We start from the raw sequence: 14,805 nt of genomic DNA on the forward strand, positions 1-14,805 counted from the left end.
TTAGGGTGCACGAGGCTTTTGCTGGATCGTCATACTGATTCCTTTACAGACTATAACCACCTATTTCACGGTCGTGAGACGTGGTTGTGGCTGAAATTTTTACCGCGATTTCGCTGGGAGCGGGTGCAATTTTCCAGATTAGCACCCGCTCCCTGTGAAATCCTGCGGTTGTCCTTATGACAAGTTTTTAATTATATATATATGAAGTTATTACACTAAATCTCTGTTCTGAACATTATTGAGGTGAATGAAAACATCTTACCGAACACTGTAAAAAAATGTAATTTTCGTTCAAAAGATGTGTGCAAATAATAATTACATAATAAAGAAGAATAATACATATTTGTATTTCTATTCTCCTTTCATTTATTGTAAAATTAAAAAAAAAATGTTGTTCGATAACATTAGTATACTATCAGTATACCAATTAGTATACTGATGCAAAACATCGTATCGACACGGTCCTATAACTCGACGCGGATTGGTTGAAGGCTCAGACCCGACGGGTGACAGTGTCCGAGGTTCGACTGTATACACCATAATTTAGGAGTGATTAACCCTCGAGACTTTTTTTATGTATTATCTAAAATAGAGGGCTCCTAGGAGAATTTTATGCAAATTAAGGGACATTTAGTAAAAATTCTCCAAACAGGAGACAGGCTGCGCAGCCTAAAATTATAAAAAGTTTATAAAATTTGCTATAACAATTGAATTTTTTCAGGTCCTACATTGATCGAGAATCAAACTGAAATAATTCCACGCTGATAACTCCAGGAAATAAAAATGCGTCAATACGAATCACCAGAAATCCAATCAATTGATATTGAGTTTCAAAGTGTAAAATGCACTTTTAGCCAATTCACAGGCTTTCGAAGTCAGAAGAAGCAAATTATACACGGCGTGAGTGGTTTATTCAAATCTGGAGAGTTAACAGCAGTAATGGGTCCATCTGGTTCCGGTAAAACTACATTGCTCAACACCTTGACTGGATTCCAAAGAAATTTCGAAGGCAAGATCACCTACCGGACCGAAAGCGAAGAGCTAAGTTGGCAAAACTTCAAAAAGCACGCCCGATACATCCAACAAGAAGATGCCCTTCTCGCATTTTTCACTGTCCAGGAAACAATGTCTTTCGCAGCAGAGCTTAAGATGGATAGGAAGCTGGATCGCAGGACGAAACAGAAAACGATGGATGAAATATTAAATTCTTTGGACCTTATAAAGACTAAATGGACAGCTTGCGGTAATCTAAGTGGAGGCCAAAAAAAGAGGTTTAGTATTGCTCTAGAGCTGATCAATAATCCTCTAGTAATTTTCTTGGATGAACCGACAACTGGATTAGACATAGTAGCAGCGATGCAGTGTGCAACAGTTTTGAAAAATTTGGCTAGGAAGAATAGAACTATAGTCTGTACTATTCACCAGCCTAGCACTGCTATTTATGAATTGTTTGACCATGTTTATCTAATTGCTGAAGGTCGTTCCGTCTACCAAGGAGATCCTATGCAGATAGTGAGCTTCTTTGGCAGTGTTGGTCTCACCTGTCCAAAATATCATAATCCTGCCGACTACGTGATGGAGGTGAGGTTAAAATTACAATGCTGTTCTACCGGTTATAGTGCTTCAAATGATTCATGTTTCAAGCCTGACAAATGAGGTCTACATGGATGAACTGTTTAATGTAATATTTTTACCACATAATCTATATATGTGTTTATATCGGAGAGTAAAAGATCTTTTCACGAAAAATGTTGTTCTATTTTTTAATGGACGATTAAGTGTTTTTTTTCGCCAGATAAAGCAACCAGGGTGAAGAAACCCAGTCTTTTCGCGATCACTTACATCCGATAGAATATTGACTCTGCTAAGTGCTAAGTAGCATCTCTTCGTGTTAGTCACGGCTGGTCAGGGAGTTTGACGTATTTTTCGAATTTCTGCAACTGAAATAGTAGAAAAAAGATTTGTGCGCCAATACAGCGAATAGTAAAATGAGGGCGACTAAGTGCTTCCCTTAGGATGGAAGCGATAAATTTCTTTCGAACTGTTTTCTACCATTGCAACTGTAGAAATGCGAGCAATATATCAAACTTCCTAAACAGCCGAGCCTAACACAAAGAGAGGCTACTAAGCATTTAGCAAAGTAGATATTGTAGCAGGTCGCAGTGATCACGGAAAGCGTGGGCGTTTCTACTCTTGTTGTCCGTTTTTGATGCAAAGAAACACTTACTCTTGAATTAAAAAAAGATCATTTGCCGCAAAAAGTACCTTGTATTCTCCAACATGAATCTGCTTTTGGTAGTACTTTTGTGTGAATCAACATTTTAGAGGTACTTTCAACTAAATGTAGCACGTAAGTACTATAATCGGTAATGCTATAAATAACGAATGTTTATTTCTCATTTTGACATTTTACTTCAAACTAAAATGCAAAAATAAGGGAACTTAGAAAAGCTAACATTTTATTTTCAAGTTTAATAAGAACAAAAATTCCAATAATTTTAAACAGTCAACTTTGCTTTCTTTAACAGGTGATGTCTAATGAATATGGAAACTTTAACACAAAACTGGCGGCAGCACAAGACTCTTCTTGGAGGAAGAAATATGTGCAGATAATAGAAGAAAAAATGGAAACTTTAAGTATAAATTCGCCTTCAGAACTCAGACAGGCGGTGATTATTTCCAAACGTTGCCTGGCGAGGTATTACAAAGACTGGCTTGGAACGTTAATTAAGTTTATAGTTTATACAACAGCGCCCATATTTATAGGACTCACATTTTTTGATGCTGGTATGGACGCATTTAAAGTAAATATGAATCTTGGAATGATAGTATTGGCAGTATTGGTTCTCTTATATTGTAGCATAATGCCCGCGACTTTAAAATTCCCCCTTGAACTTCACATTATCAGGAAAGAGCACCTAAATGGCTGGTATAAGATCAGGACCTATTACGTCTGCTTTCTCATAATTCATCTAATTGTACAGATTACCTTCATTACCCTATTTTTAGGTATTTTGTATGTTATTACTAGTCAGCCAGCAGAATGGTATAGGTTTTTTATGTTTGTACTTATGATAACTCTAGGTTGTTTAATTGGAGAAGGTATAGGTCTTAATTTCGGTACTATGCTTTCTCCACTTGCAGGGACATTTGCAGCAACTGCACTGGGTATGATAAACATTCCTTTTTGTGGTTTTTTTATATTATTTTCTCATATGAGTCCGTTTATGTATCATGTCAGTAAGCTCATGTATTCAAGTTACTGTATGGAAGGCATAATTCATGCAATTTATGGATTCAATCGTGAAAAGCTTGACTGTCCCGACGATCAAGATTTCTGCTTTTATCGATATCCGAAAAACTTACTACTTGGAATTGGGCTTACGGAAGATCAAATGCTTCTAGACAGCGCGGTTTTAGTCGGTCATGCCATCCTCTTTTTCATCCTTGCATATATTTTCCTGAGAATGAAGGTATCGTCGATTTAGCTTTCCGACTTTGAGCTACTTTGTTCGAAGAAATGTGCTATTGTGCTTTAGATTCAGGATTTAGTGTTTTTTATCTCGTTTTTTATATCTTTAATTGTAAGAATTTCATTTTTTTCTCTATGAGAAAAATTATGAATCACAATCCCTGAACGTTTTTATTTTCAAAAATGTAATAGAAATCTCAGAAACTTTAATTTGTAGTTTTAGATACAAAGTGAAATGAATATTGTATCGTTCTGGAAAATAAAGTGACCTCCAGGCTTAATGGTTCCACTCTCTTTCCACATAAATTATGTATAATTATGTATATGGAAATTTAGGTAATAATATTATGACAAAGTATTTTATACACTTCTATTTGTATAATGTATATAGGTATACCTGCAATTTTCGACTTTGTTTGCTATACGCATTTATGTACTATTTTAAATATGTATAAACTGACTTTAATTATAAAGATAAAATACTGATCAAATAAAAACGTATTATCTTTAAACAGATAACCCATTTCTTATTTTTCTTGAACGCACTTTTTTATGTATAAAAATAACCGTACACCTAGAAGATTAATAACAATTATGTAAAAAAATCGTTTCTAAATTTATTTGGAACAATTTTAGTTTCAACAGTCTTATAGAATTTCTACAACCGTTCAACCACAAATTACGTAAGGCATTAATAAAATCCATTAATTGTCAATCAATTTGAGTTTTTAACTCAAAAAGATAGATTTAGAACAAAAAATGAAGAAATGAAATTTTCAGCTAAAACAATTAATTTTCAATTATAGCCAAAGTGATGAATTTTTGAAAAAAATTATCAGAATCAGGTGAATTAAACAAAAAAAGTTTTTTCAACAATCAGTTGAATCCTAAAAAAAGACTAATTCTCAAATTAAAAAAAGGAATTTTCAAGTAATAAAGATTTTTCAGTCAATTAGGAAAAAAATTCATTTAAAATGATAATTTTCAATCCAAAAAGACTAATTTCCTGCCAAACAGTCGTATTTTCAAACCGAAAATATTAATTTTATACGAAAATAATTGAATTTTCAACTATAAAAAAAGACGAGCTTTCAATGAAATAAATGAATTTTCAGCTAAAAAATATCAATTTTCAAGAAAAAATAGAATAGTTATATTTTCAGTTTAAATAATTAATTTTTAACCAAATAAAAACTAATATTCTAAAAAATAAATGAATTTTTAACCGAAAATAGAACAATTAAATTTTCAGTAAAAAATGACTTCAACCAAAGAAAAAAACATTTTTTTAATGAAATAGTTGAATTTCCAGTTAAAGAAATTAATTTTTCATCAGAATGATGAACTTTCAATCAAAATAATGGATTTTTAACGAAACAGTTCAATTTTTAACGAAAAGGATGAAGTTTGAACAAAATAGACGAATTTTCACCTAAAAGAATGTATTTTCATCATAAAGCAGAAGAGTTGAATTTTCAGTAAATAAATTAATTTTCACACCAAATAACATAAATTTTCAACGGAATAGTTCAATTTTCAATATAAAATAATTAATTTTCAACTAAAAAATATGCAATTTTTACACAAATAGCTGAAATATCAACCCAGAAAGAATAATTTTGAACTAACCGTTTAACGAAATTTTTGAAATTTCAACAAAATATGAACATTAGTTTTGAGTCAAGTTGATCGAAAATTGCCTGCCTCTTTAAGGTTTTCCCTTGTATTTTTTGACGAGTTTTAAATTCGCTGAATTTCGCCGCCTTTCGGGAATTTTAATGATTCTAAATAAATTCCATTAGCAAAAAATAAATTTTTCCCATCAAACAATATATTTATTAATTAAAACAGCAAGTAAATTAATATACTTTCTTCAATACATTTAATCACCTTATTAATTGAATTCTAAATTACTTTACTCAGAACACTTGGCCTTTCTTGGTGAAGAAAGCAAAGTCAAAAGAACAGAAAAAACGAACTTCTCTAACTAGTTTTTGTTCAAATTTATCAATTTAAAAAAATTAAACTAGATTTTCATTATAGGTATTTAAACATTTATTTTTTTATAGTAAAATTCCAAAATTATATTAGTTTTAGGTGATTTCTAAGAGATGTATAAATACAGTGAAGTCCCTCCTATTTCCCGGCCTTAGAACGAAAAAGTTTATTCATTTCCCCTCTGGAGGTGCCCCCACCTCTACCACGACCCGCAAGTTACTTTTATCAAGCGACCTTCATTGGATGTCGCGGCCTTGTATCGATGAGGGCGCTGTAAGCAACTTTTTCAATTGCGCATGTGCCAAAAAGCTAGAGATGGTTGCGATTCTTGCCTGGAACATACCAGTAGCGTAAGAAAATGGTGTAGTATGTGGGGACTTCAGTATGAAGATTCCGCAATATTATGCATTCCAAATGGAAGCGGTTCAGACGACCCCGATTTTCGTAGTTGAAAAAGTCGCGGGCCGTAAGTACGTTATGCATGTCAGTATTTTTGTTGGAATAAAACAATTGGCCTACTAAAAATCAATATAATAGAATCCAAAAATGGGTAAAAAATTTCGCTGAACAGTGATTCTTCCAGCATGTCCTATCGCGACGACATGCTAGGGTAGGTGGAAATGTCAGCCGCCTGGAAGTTTAGTACATAGTACTGCAACATTGCACACAACTTTTTGGAGCAAATCTTCTAAACGTAGAGGTAAGTTATAAAGTCTGAATAGTAATCCTTTCAAGTGTAGTATGAATTTGCGCAATTCTGTTTTGTTCATTCATTCATCAGTCGATGAAACTTTCAGTTTCATGAAATACAAGAAACTTTCGAAATCTAAGGTTAAAGTGCCACTAACCTGAAATTTTTGATATTTTATTTCGTAAAACTGAAAGCTTGACAGATAAAAAAACATAAAATAAAGTTTACGTCGATTTCACTTGAAATATTCGCTGCAACAACAATTAACGTCATCGAATAAACTTTAAACAAAACTGAGATAATTTTGTGTTTTTAAACTGTGTCGGAATAATTTTTCAGTAAAAAACTGTCGTATGGTATGTAGTTGACAGCAGTGCAAAGAACATGAAGGTATGAAGGAAATCGGTCTGAAAATGAGGACACCAGATAAAAAAAACATTGCATATATTACATTTTTATTTTTAGTATAAAGTCAAACTCGGATATAACGCACCCGGATATATCGCTTCCGAAAACTGACACCGTATCGCAGAGTGGAGTAAAAGGAGCTTCGGGGAGTGTGCGATGGTCACACATACGTGACAAACAAAAGCGTTCTCTTCCGAAGCGGGATTCTATCGGGGTTTGTTTCACACCAACTCCAGCCAGAAAATCAGCATTATTTCCGAGTTTGTCTGTAATGCATTTACTGAGAATAAAGCACTGACAAAAAGTCGCTCAGAGCCGTAACGCAAAAATTTAATGCCCTGGTCAAAAGTTTTCTCGTACGCCTTTCATATGCCCTCCACCCATAAATTGGATTTTATTTCTATGGTAAAAATTGTGTCAAAAAAATAAACTGAACTAGCAATAAAACATAATAATTTTGTTTAAATAAATATTTTTTATTTAAAAAACAAATTTTATGTGTTAACAATTATAATTCGCAATGCCTCTGTCGCAGAATAAGAAGAGAACACGAAATGAAGCTTCGAAGCTTAATATTTAAAACGTTCGATTTCACATTTAAAATCATATGCGGTCAAATCCTTATAATATTTTTCTGCTAATTTTTCTGCGTATGTTCTTGGATCAGCAACGCTGCCTTGCTGTAAAGAAAATAAAAATTGGAAACAATCTCTTTTGTTTGTCCAAAAAGCCACTTTAACTGTGTTATTAGTGTGTCTAGAACTTGACTGATTTGTAAATCAAATTGATGTCGCTAATTGAGATTACCACTATCATCTTCTGATTCGTCGGTGGACATTTTCTTCTTTTTATGGTTCATTTGATCAAGGAAACTTACTTCAATACCTACAATCGCAGTTATTTCTTCAGAGTCCTAAATTTCGAAATCAAACCCTTCATAAGCATTTTCTGTAACACAGTACAAGGCCCGTCAAGAAGTTTCAATGACTTGTCTAATGCCATATCTTCGGATTGCAAAGCCTTATTCATTCCATTGATGTTGTGGCGGATTTTGTTCCAAATTAGAAGAGTACAAATAAACTGGAAATTTATTTGAACTAGTAACCCTTTTGCAGTTGCCATAGCATCTGAACCTAACGGATCACATGAATATACACTTAGTTCTTCTAAAACTTTCGCAAAACTCAAGCACAATGCCTTGACTGCACTAGATCTAGCAGACCACCTCGTATCGCATATACGTTTTAGGGGGTCTTCTAGTGTGACGGCCGTTGTCTAATACTATTTTTAGGATTTTTTTTTGACAAACCTTTGAAACAAAATAATTATATTTTATATCTTTTTTGAATACATTTAAAAAAACTTTGGAAATTTTTTAAATTGATTACACAGAATATTTTCGGAGGTGCCCCGCTCAACAGGAACAGATATAAAAGAAAAGGTGCTCCACTGCTGCCAGGATTACAGCTATTCTAATTATCTTAAATCAAAAACCATACCCCATTTTATTCGCTGGAATTGACACTGTACAAAACTAAAATAAAGAAAGAATTTAAATAAATATATTTTTTTGTAAGCTTTAGAAAAAAAATTCAATTTTACCCCTTTTTTTTAGGGATCTGTATAAGTGCTAAAAAACTGAAGAAGCAATCTTAATTCTTTTAGTTCAACTTGAAGTTCTACATGCGCTAAAGATGCGGTATAAATTCAAGCAGAAACAATTAAATAGTTTTCGAGATATCATGATAGGAGTTTTAAAAAATCGTGTTTTGAGAAAAACACGTTTAAAAGTTGTTGTTTATAATAAAAAATAATTTCATAGTAAAAATTACCTCACCATCAATCTTCTATGCCTAGACCATAGAGCACATATATTACGTAAGACGTTTTTCTTTTGTTCGAATGAAGACAAGCATAAAATTGCTGTGAAGTTGAGATGGACACAACGATATAAACAAAAGAAAAACGTCTTACATAATATATGGATGATCTCTGTGTCGATGCACGCTCCGTATACCGGCTTCGGGTGGAGGTTACACGTTGAACGGGAGAAAAAAGTGTACAATATGTGTATAATACCAAAAAATGTTATATCTGGGATAACAGAAGTCGCATTATTGCCGAATGAATTTAAGCCGTGAGTCTCACAAGTGACGTCACTTCTTTTTTTCTACTTTAAATTGACTAGTAACAAAATCATCAATTAACGTTTTATCTTTAATCTTTCTCAAAAAGCTTCCATTTAACATAGTTATTACGTTGGGCAATAGAACTTTCATGAACTAGTAATGTAGGAGTTGAGTGTTTCCAATCATTATATCTATCTGTCGATTTTGTTTAAGGCTGTGATCAAACATAATGATCAAACAATAAGCAAGGAAAACAAAAACCGCGTCTTTATTTTTACAGTAAATAAGCTGCTTTCTTTCAATTTTCTTTCCATTTTTTTGTGTGCCTAGAAAAAAACCAGTCTTTGGTAAGCCTGCGTCTAGATTCGCTTATCGGCAATAACTTAAAATCTAACTCATTGCCTTGATCAGAACTATGAGCGACAAGTATCCGCCTAACATAATTGAAAATTTTAGGCCACGCGGATGGATCGTTATAATTTAAAAGAAGTGTTTCTATCTCCTAAACTGTACGTTCTAAATTTTTCTCAGAAATTGAAAGCACTTCTGGCGAAATTCGCTGTTTTAAGTTGCTTAAGTTTTAAGTTCTACAAGGGTTTTTGAAAATCAAAAATAAATCTGAATATTTTTCAAATCTAGACACTTTTTTATAATAGTTCAATAATAAAGCTGAGATTTTTTAATAGAACCCATAAATTTCAGAGTGGCATTTTAATTCGTCTTTTGAGTAATCGAACGCTAATTAGCGAGATTCTAAGATGAGGTGCACAGTGGAACAAAAAAATGTATCTGGACAAATTGAGATTCAGAAGCGGTTTATAAACTGACTTGAACGTTCTTTTTCTACATTCTCATATCATTTATGATTGAGAAAGTATTAGAATTGTCCGAAATTTGACACCAGAGTTTTTCAAGCGATCTCCACATTTCGAGACTCCCTGAAGCCAAAAATCAAGTTTTTACGATGGCGTCTGTCTATCTGTCCGTCCGTCCGTAAACACGATGACTCACGAAAAAATGAACGGATCAAATCCATCTTTGGCACACTTTTTATGGGTCCTAAAAGAAACGAAGAGTTCGTTAACCATCGATTTTTGATAAAAATTAAAAAAGTGAGCGCACTTTGAAAAATTTTGAAATCAATTTTTTTTTGAATTTTTTTGCAAAATCGAAAATTCGATTTTTTATTGCACAAAAAATGACAAATAAAAAATTCCACTTCTGGTAAAACTATGTAGGATACAAAAAACGGTGAATTAACAAAAATTGTTATCCCAAAAAAAAATCTACAATTGCGTTAAGAATCACTTCTTGATAGGACGCCTACTTTTTGTTTTATTCATGAAAAATAACATAAAAAATAAATAAATAAATAAAATGTGTGCGAGGTAACCCATTATCAAGCGCGAAGCGGGAGATTCAACTGAAATTCTTAAAAAATGTATTAAATTTGTTATAAACAAATAAATGAGTGAAAATAGATTCATGAGGATTGGCAGTGATTCATGAATTGATTTGCACTAGAGTTGAACAATTTATGAAGAAAAACAGTTTTTTAATTGAATTCATAAAATATAGTAAATAAATTGTTATTTTATAAATAACTTCAATAAACAATTGTCCATAGCAGGTAGTTATGTTGAAAGAAATTATTTTTTCCTATTCGATCAAACAATTTTTATTGTTGAAAACAATTGCTTAAACCAACTTTTATCATTATAATCATTAAAAAAAATGCGTTTCTTTGAAGTATTTCCTGCTCAGCTGCATCAGTCAATAACGATTGATAATTTTCTTAACAAAATTAATTAGCAAATGAATTTTTCGGCTATTTTTAGAAGTAAAAACTTGGTTTATTCAAGGTAACAAACTGTTAATTACTCATTTTCAAACTTTTTTTATAACACTCGATCATGATCCACTATTATAAATATAATCATTCTTAATTATTTCCAAAAATATAAAATGTCGAAATTTGAAAAATGTCCCATTTATTTTTGATTTTTTAAAAGTGAGGGTGAAAATTTAATGTATTAAAAAAATTGTTATGTCCTTTTAAAAAATTGGAAAAAAAAAGATATCAAATTTATTTTTGATTTTCAAAAATGATAGTGAAATTTAAAATAGAAAAAATTTTGACTTTGTCAAAATGTTAGAATGATTAAACTTACCGTTCAAAAGCTATTTTTTTCAACAAAGTATCATACTCAGATGTATTCACAAATTCATTTCACAGTAAACGCATTAAAATATCAAACTTATTCACGTTGCGTCGGGAGGTTGCGGCGTGCAGGATATTAGAATTTTAATATTGATCGCTTGAAATTTCTCGTTCAAGACTGCGGTTTTATCGGCTGCTGACGTAGAGCTCCTGCGGAAAGCATCCTACCAAGGTGAAAATTTGAATTCCACCCCCGGAGATACTTCGAGCCAATAAAAGGAAAGTTGATAAAATTATGAATCGAGAGGATTGTTGGTGGAGTTAAGGCAGTTACTCAATGAGTCACTAATCCTCTGAGGGAGTCGTTTCCAAGCAGCTTTATTGCTTTATTGCTCTTCTTACCTTCAAATTTGAGGTAATACACGCAGCTCCGCAAATTCCTGCTTTTGTAACTAGAATTAAGTTTTACTTTCAGAATTTAAATGCAAAAACCCAGACGTACTTGAAAGAATGTCAGTTTAATAGTTCAATAGAATTTCCATAGAGGGTGTCAATTTCCGTCCGGACATTAAATTCATGAAACCATTTTTTTAAATTAAAATTTGAAATATACTTTTATATTACGATTGATTTTCGATTCTTAATATTCAAACTTAACACTATGCTAAAATAAATTAAAAATGCAACTTATTTATCACATTAGAAATCTTGATGATGCTTTAATCATTAAGAAGTTAATTCGATTCCTATTTTTCGTTTGTTCCAAAACAAACGATAGCTATAGTCCCGGAAAATACGTTTTAATTCCTACGAAATAAGACATCATTAAAAAATAATAATTAAGTAAGCGAATGTTGTTTTAAATTTGGTGTCCTAATTTTTAGCTCGAATTCACCCATACGTTACCGTTTTCCCATTGCTTCTAAAGACGAGATGGCAGCTTTTATTCCATCGTAGGATAAACTTTCGCTAAATAGCATGTAAACTTTAACGGCGCAAAATTTTAGATGCAACAAAATTTAACTTCAGTTTTTTTGTGTCTTTAAGGGCATGTGATACTTACAGTTTCCCCGGCTTTTTTCTCACAAGAATGAAAATATTTAAAAACTGAATTCGGAGATGCTATAAAATATCATAACGGACGTCCCCGGTCTCTTTTTGAGGGATAATAACAAAAAAATGTATTGTGCTAAATAAAAATTGTATGCATATGCATTATCTTGAGGTTACGTCGTTTTTCATCTCTGCCTTTCCGATAATCTGGAAATTATTTATGAAATAAACTTTTTTGATTGCCTGCAAATAAGGTTAGTTCCGGGAGATTAGTTATTATGTTTATTTGTAAGTCCAAAGTTTTCGGCCAAAAATATTGTGTAGTTTGGAAGCAACGGTCGGGCAAAATATTTCTTATCCTCGGAAAAAGCCGGGGGAATCTAACACTGAAAAAATCGATACTATTTCCTAATCGCCATGAAAATTAATCACATTTTCCTAAATTAAAACTTTTTTGAGTTAACGTACAAAAAAAAGTGTTTGGGACGTCCGTTAGCATGTTCGCTATCATTTCCCAAATTTTTAAGACAAAATATGTATTATTCTAAAAAAAAGCCGGGGGAACCTAAAACTGGTGAAATCGACAATTTCCTAAGTATCACATACCCTTAAAAGTGAAAAGAATGGAACATGACTGACATGAGAGAATAGATGCTACATTTGAAAAATATTATTAAGATAAAGAGATCAGTTAATGACACCGTTAGTTTTCAAGAGTACAAGATTTAGCTTTTCACTGTTTTATTCGCTTCAACCACAACGTTTGTATGTCAGTATAAGTGAAGTAGATGTTTTCTAATACTAAGGTCATGATGGCAGTAATGTCCGCATTGCTTGTTAATAATTATTGATTTTCTTGTGTACAATACATATTTTTCAAGATTATTTGAATGTGAATATTGTATACTTTTATGAAAATTCAATAAGGTAAATACGCAAGTTTGAGCGAGCCTAGAGCGCGCGAGTGTTGTTTCTCGCGCTTCGCGCTTGTTTATTTTTTTTATTCTGAATATATATTTCTATAACCAGAGCTAATGACAAACATGTAGATATTTTTGGATGAAACAACTTTTGTTTCCTAATTTTTTTCTTCTCTTGTGTCATTTTTCCAAAAAATTTTATTTTTTATTTTTAATCTTGATTTTTACCATTAAAAGAAACTCTACTCGTCCTATCTAAAAATTGATTAATAATAAATTTATAGATCATTTTGGGGCGAATAACTGTTGTCTTTTAATTTTAGTGCGTATCTTGTGTCGTTATTCATAAAATTTAATTGTTCTAATTTCAATGTTATTGTATAAGATTAAAACAAAAACTACGTGCCATATCAAAAATTATTCATGACAAATTTGAATGAGTTTTTGCTATTTTTTAGAAGAGCAACTTTTATCTATTTATTTTTTTCATTACTAGTTTCGTTTGTCCAAAAATTTAATTTTTAATTTTTAATGTTGTTTTTACGATTAAAAATAAAAACTACGCGTCCTATAGTTCCTAAGCACTATGAATAAAGTGGGACGATGGTCGTGGGGGCTAAAGCGTAGGCTTTGGATCCAATTCTTTGGCTAGCGGGTTCGATTCCCGCCTCGCACTCTGGAAGAGCCTCGGCGGCCCATGCGGTGAACACTAGCCTAGCAAGGGAGTTGTTCATCTCCGGAGAGTCGTGGGACCGGTATCTCTAGAGAAAAAGGTTTTCTCTAAGTACTTAAAGCTTGGTGGTTCGGAATCCATCTTGAACTGTAGGTGCCCCTTCCACCACCAAGTAAGTGTGTGTGGGGGGGGGGTGTAAAGGAATAAAGAAGAAAGTGCAAGAAAAATTGTAAACCCTTAGGGGACGCATTAGAAGCTTCCAAGTACTATAAATAACCTTACATAGAATTTTTAAATATTGATGAAATATGGTTTCAAACCTTTTGAAAATGCGCTCACTTTTTTAATTTTCTTCCAAAATAGCTGGTTTACAAACTAGTTCTTTCTTTTTAGGCTTTAAAAAAGTGTGCCAAAGCACAATCCAATCTGATTAATCTTTCGAAAGTTATCAAGCCTACAGGACACAGACACCACCGTCAAAATTGTTTTTTTTTCTGACTCCGGGGCTCTCTAAACAGCAATAAAGTTTTCTTCACTCCAAAACACGACTGAATTTTTTTGAAATACATTTTCCTTGATCCTGTCACTGATCTGGCTTTTTACGGAGTCTCAGACCGGTTAATATTATTGCTCATAATGAATCATTATAGAAACCTTTGCCCTCCAGACACATCCTCACAGAAGCACAAATTCGCTGACTAAAATGTCAGTTATTTTTCACGATATTTGTTTGCACTACACGAGAGTGCCCCAAATCGTTTGCGCTTCCTGAGCGCTCTTCCTATTTATAAAAGTGTGGCAGCGAGAGTCACGCATCTATACGACATCACCGGCTTTTGAATATCTTGTATACACTCCTTTGCAAATTATTTCCCGGACATATTGATATGAAATTTAATACTGAAGCATGCTAATTTATACAAAGCCTTCATTTACATTTTTATTGCAATAAAATTTGTCAATAATTGAAGAAATTGATCCAGGATGTCACTCACTGGTCGCTATCATTGACTGGTGTCTTTACCTTATTCGTACTTATTAAGACTTCTCTGTACATACAAGTGAATGTGCTATTGGAAATTCCGAAGTTCAGTTTTTAACGATGTCGTAAATCAAAATTGGTAAAAAGACAGTATAAAGTCTAAAGCAAAAGATACATTATAACCGTGAGATTTTACTGAATCATCTTTAATAATGCAATTATGTCATTGAATTGAAGACGAGAACAACTTATATAATTATTGTATGTATTTTTTTCTATTCTCCAGAAAAAATATTTCTTACAAATCAATAGATTAAT

General features: G+C 32.4%; 2 protein-coding genes across 4 annotated transcripts in view; one reads left to right on the forward strand and one right to left on the reverse strand.

The window, feature by feature from the left end:
• Positions 1-2,929, forward strand: part of LOC117174380 (ATP-binding cassette sub-family G member 1-like) — a 48,734-nt gene extending 45,805 nt beyond the window's left edge. Inside the window, exon 4 of one of the 2 annotated variants that reach the window (XM_033363463.1) lies at positions 2,861-2,929. In XM_033363463.1, coding sequence (XP_033219354.1) covers positions 2,861-2,865 — 5 coding nt within the window. In that variant the 3' untranslated portion in view covers positions 2,866-2,929. The remainder of the gene's footprint in view (positions 1-2,860) is intronic. The other variant, XM_033363465.1, reaches the window with a different exon arrangement.
• The window catches only part of LOC117174377 (vacuolar protein sorting-associated protein 13D), a 277,354-nt gene that overhangs the window by 151,188 nt on the left and 111,361 nt on the right, over positions 1-14,805 (reverse strand). The gene's annotated exons all lie outside the window — the stretch shown is intronic.

The sequence above is a fragment of the Belonocnema kinseyi genome, chromosome 6 (genome assembly GCF_010883055.1).
Source record: "Belonocnema kinseyi isolate 2016_QV_RU_SX_M_011 chromosome 6, B_treatae_v1, whole genome shotgun sequence".
In the NCBI taxonomy this organism is placed as follows: Eukaryota; Metazoa; Arthropoda; class Insecta; order Hymenoptera; family Cynipidae; genus Belonocnema; species Belonocnema kinseyi.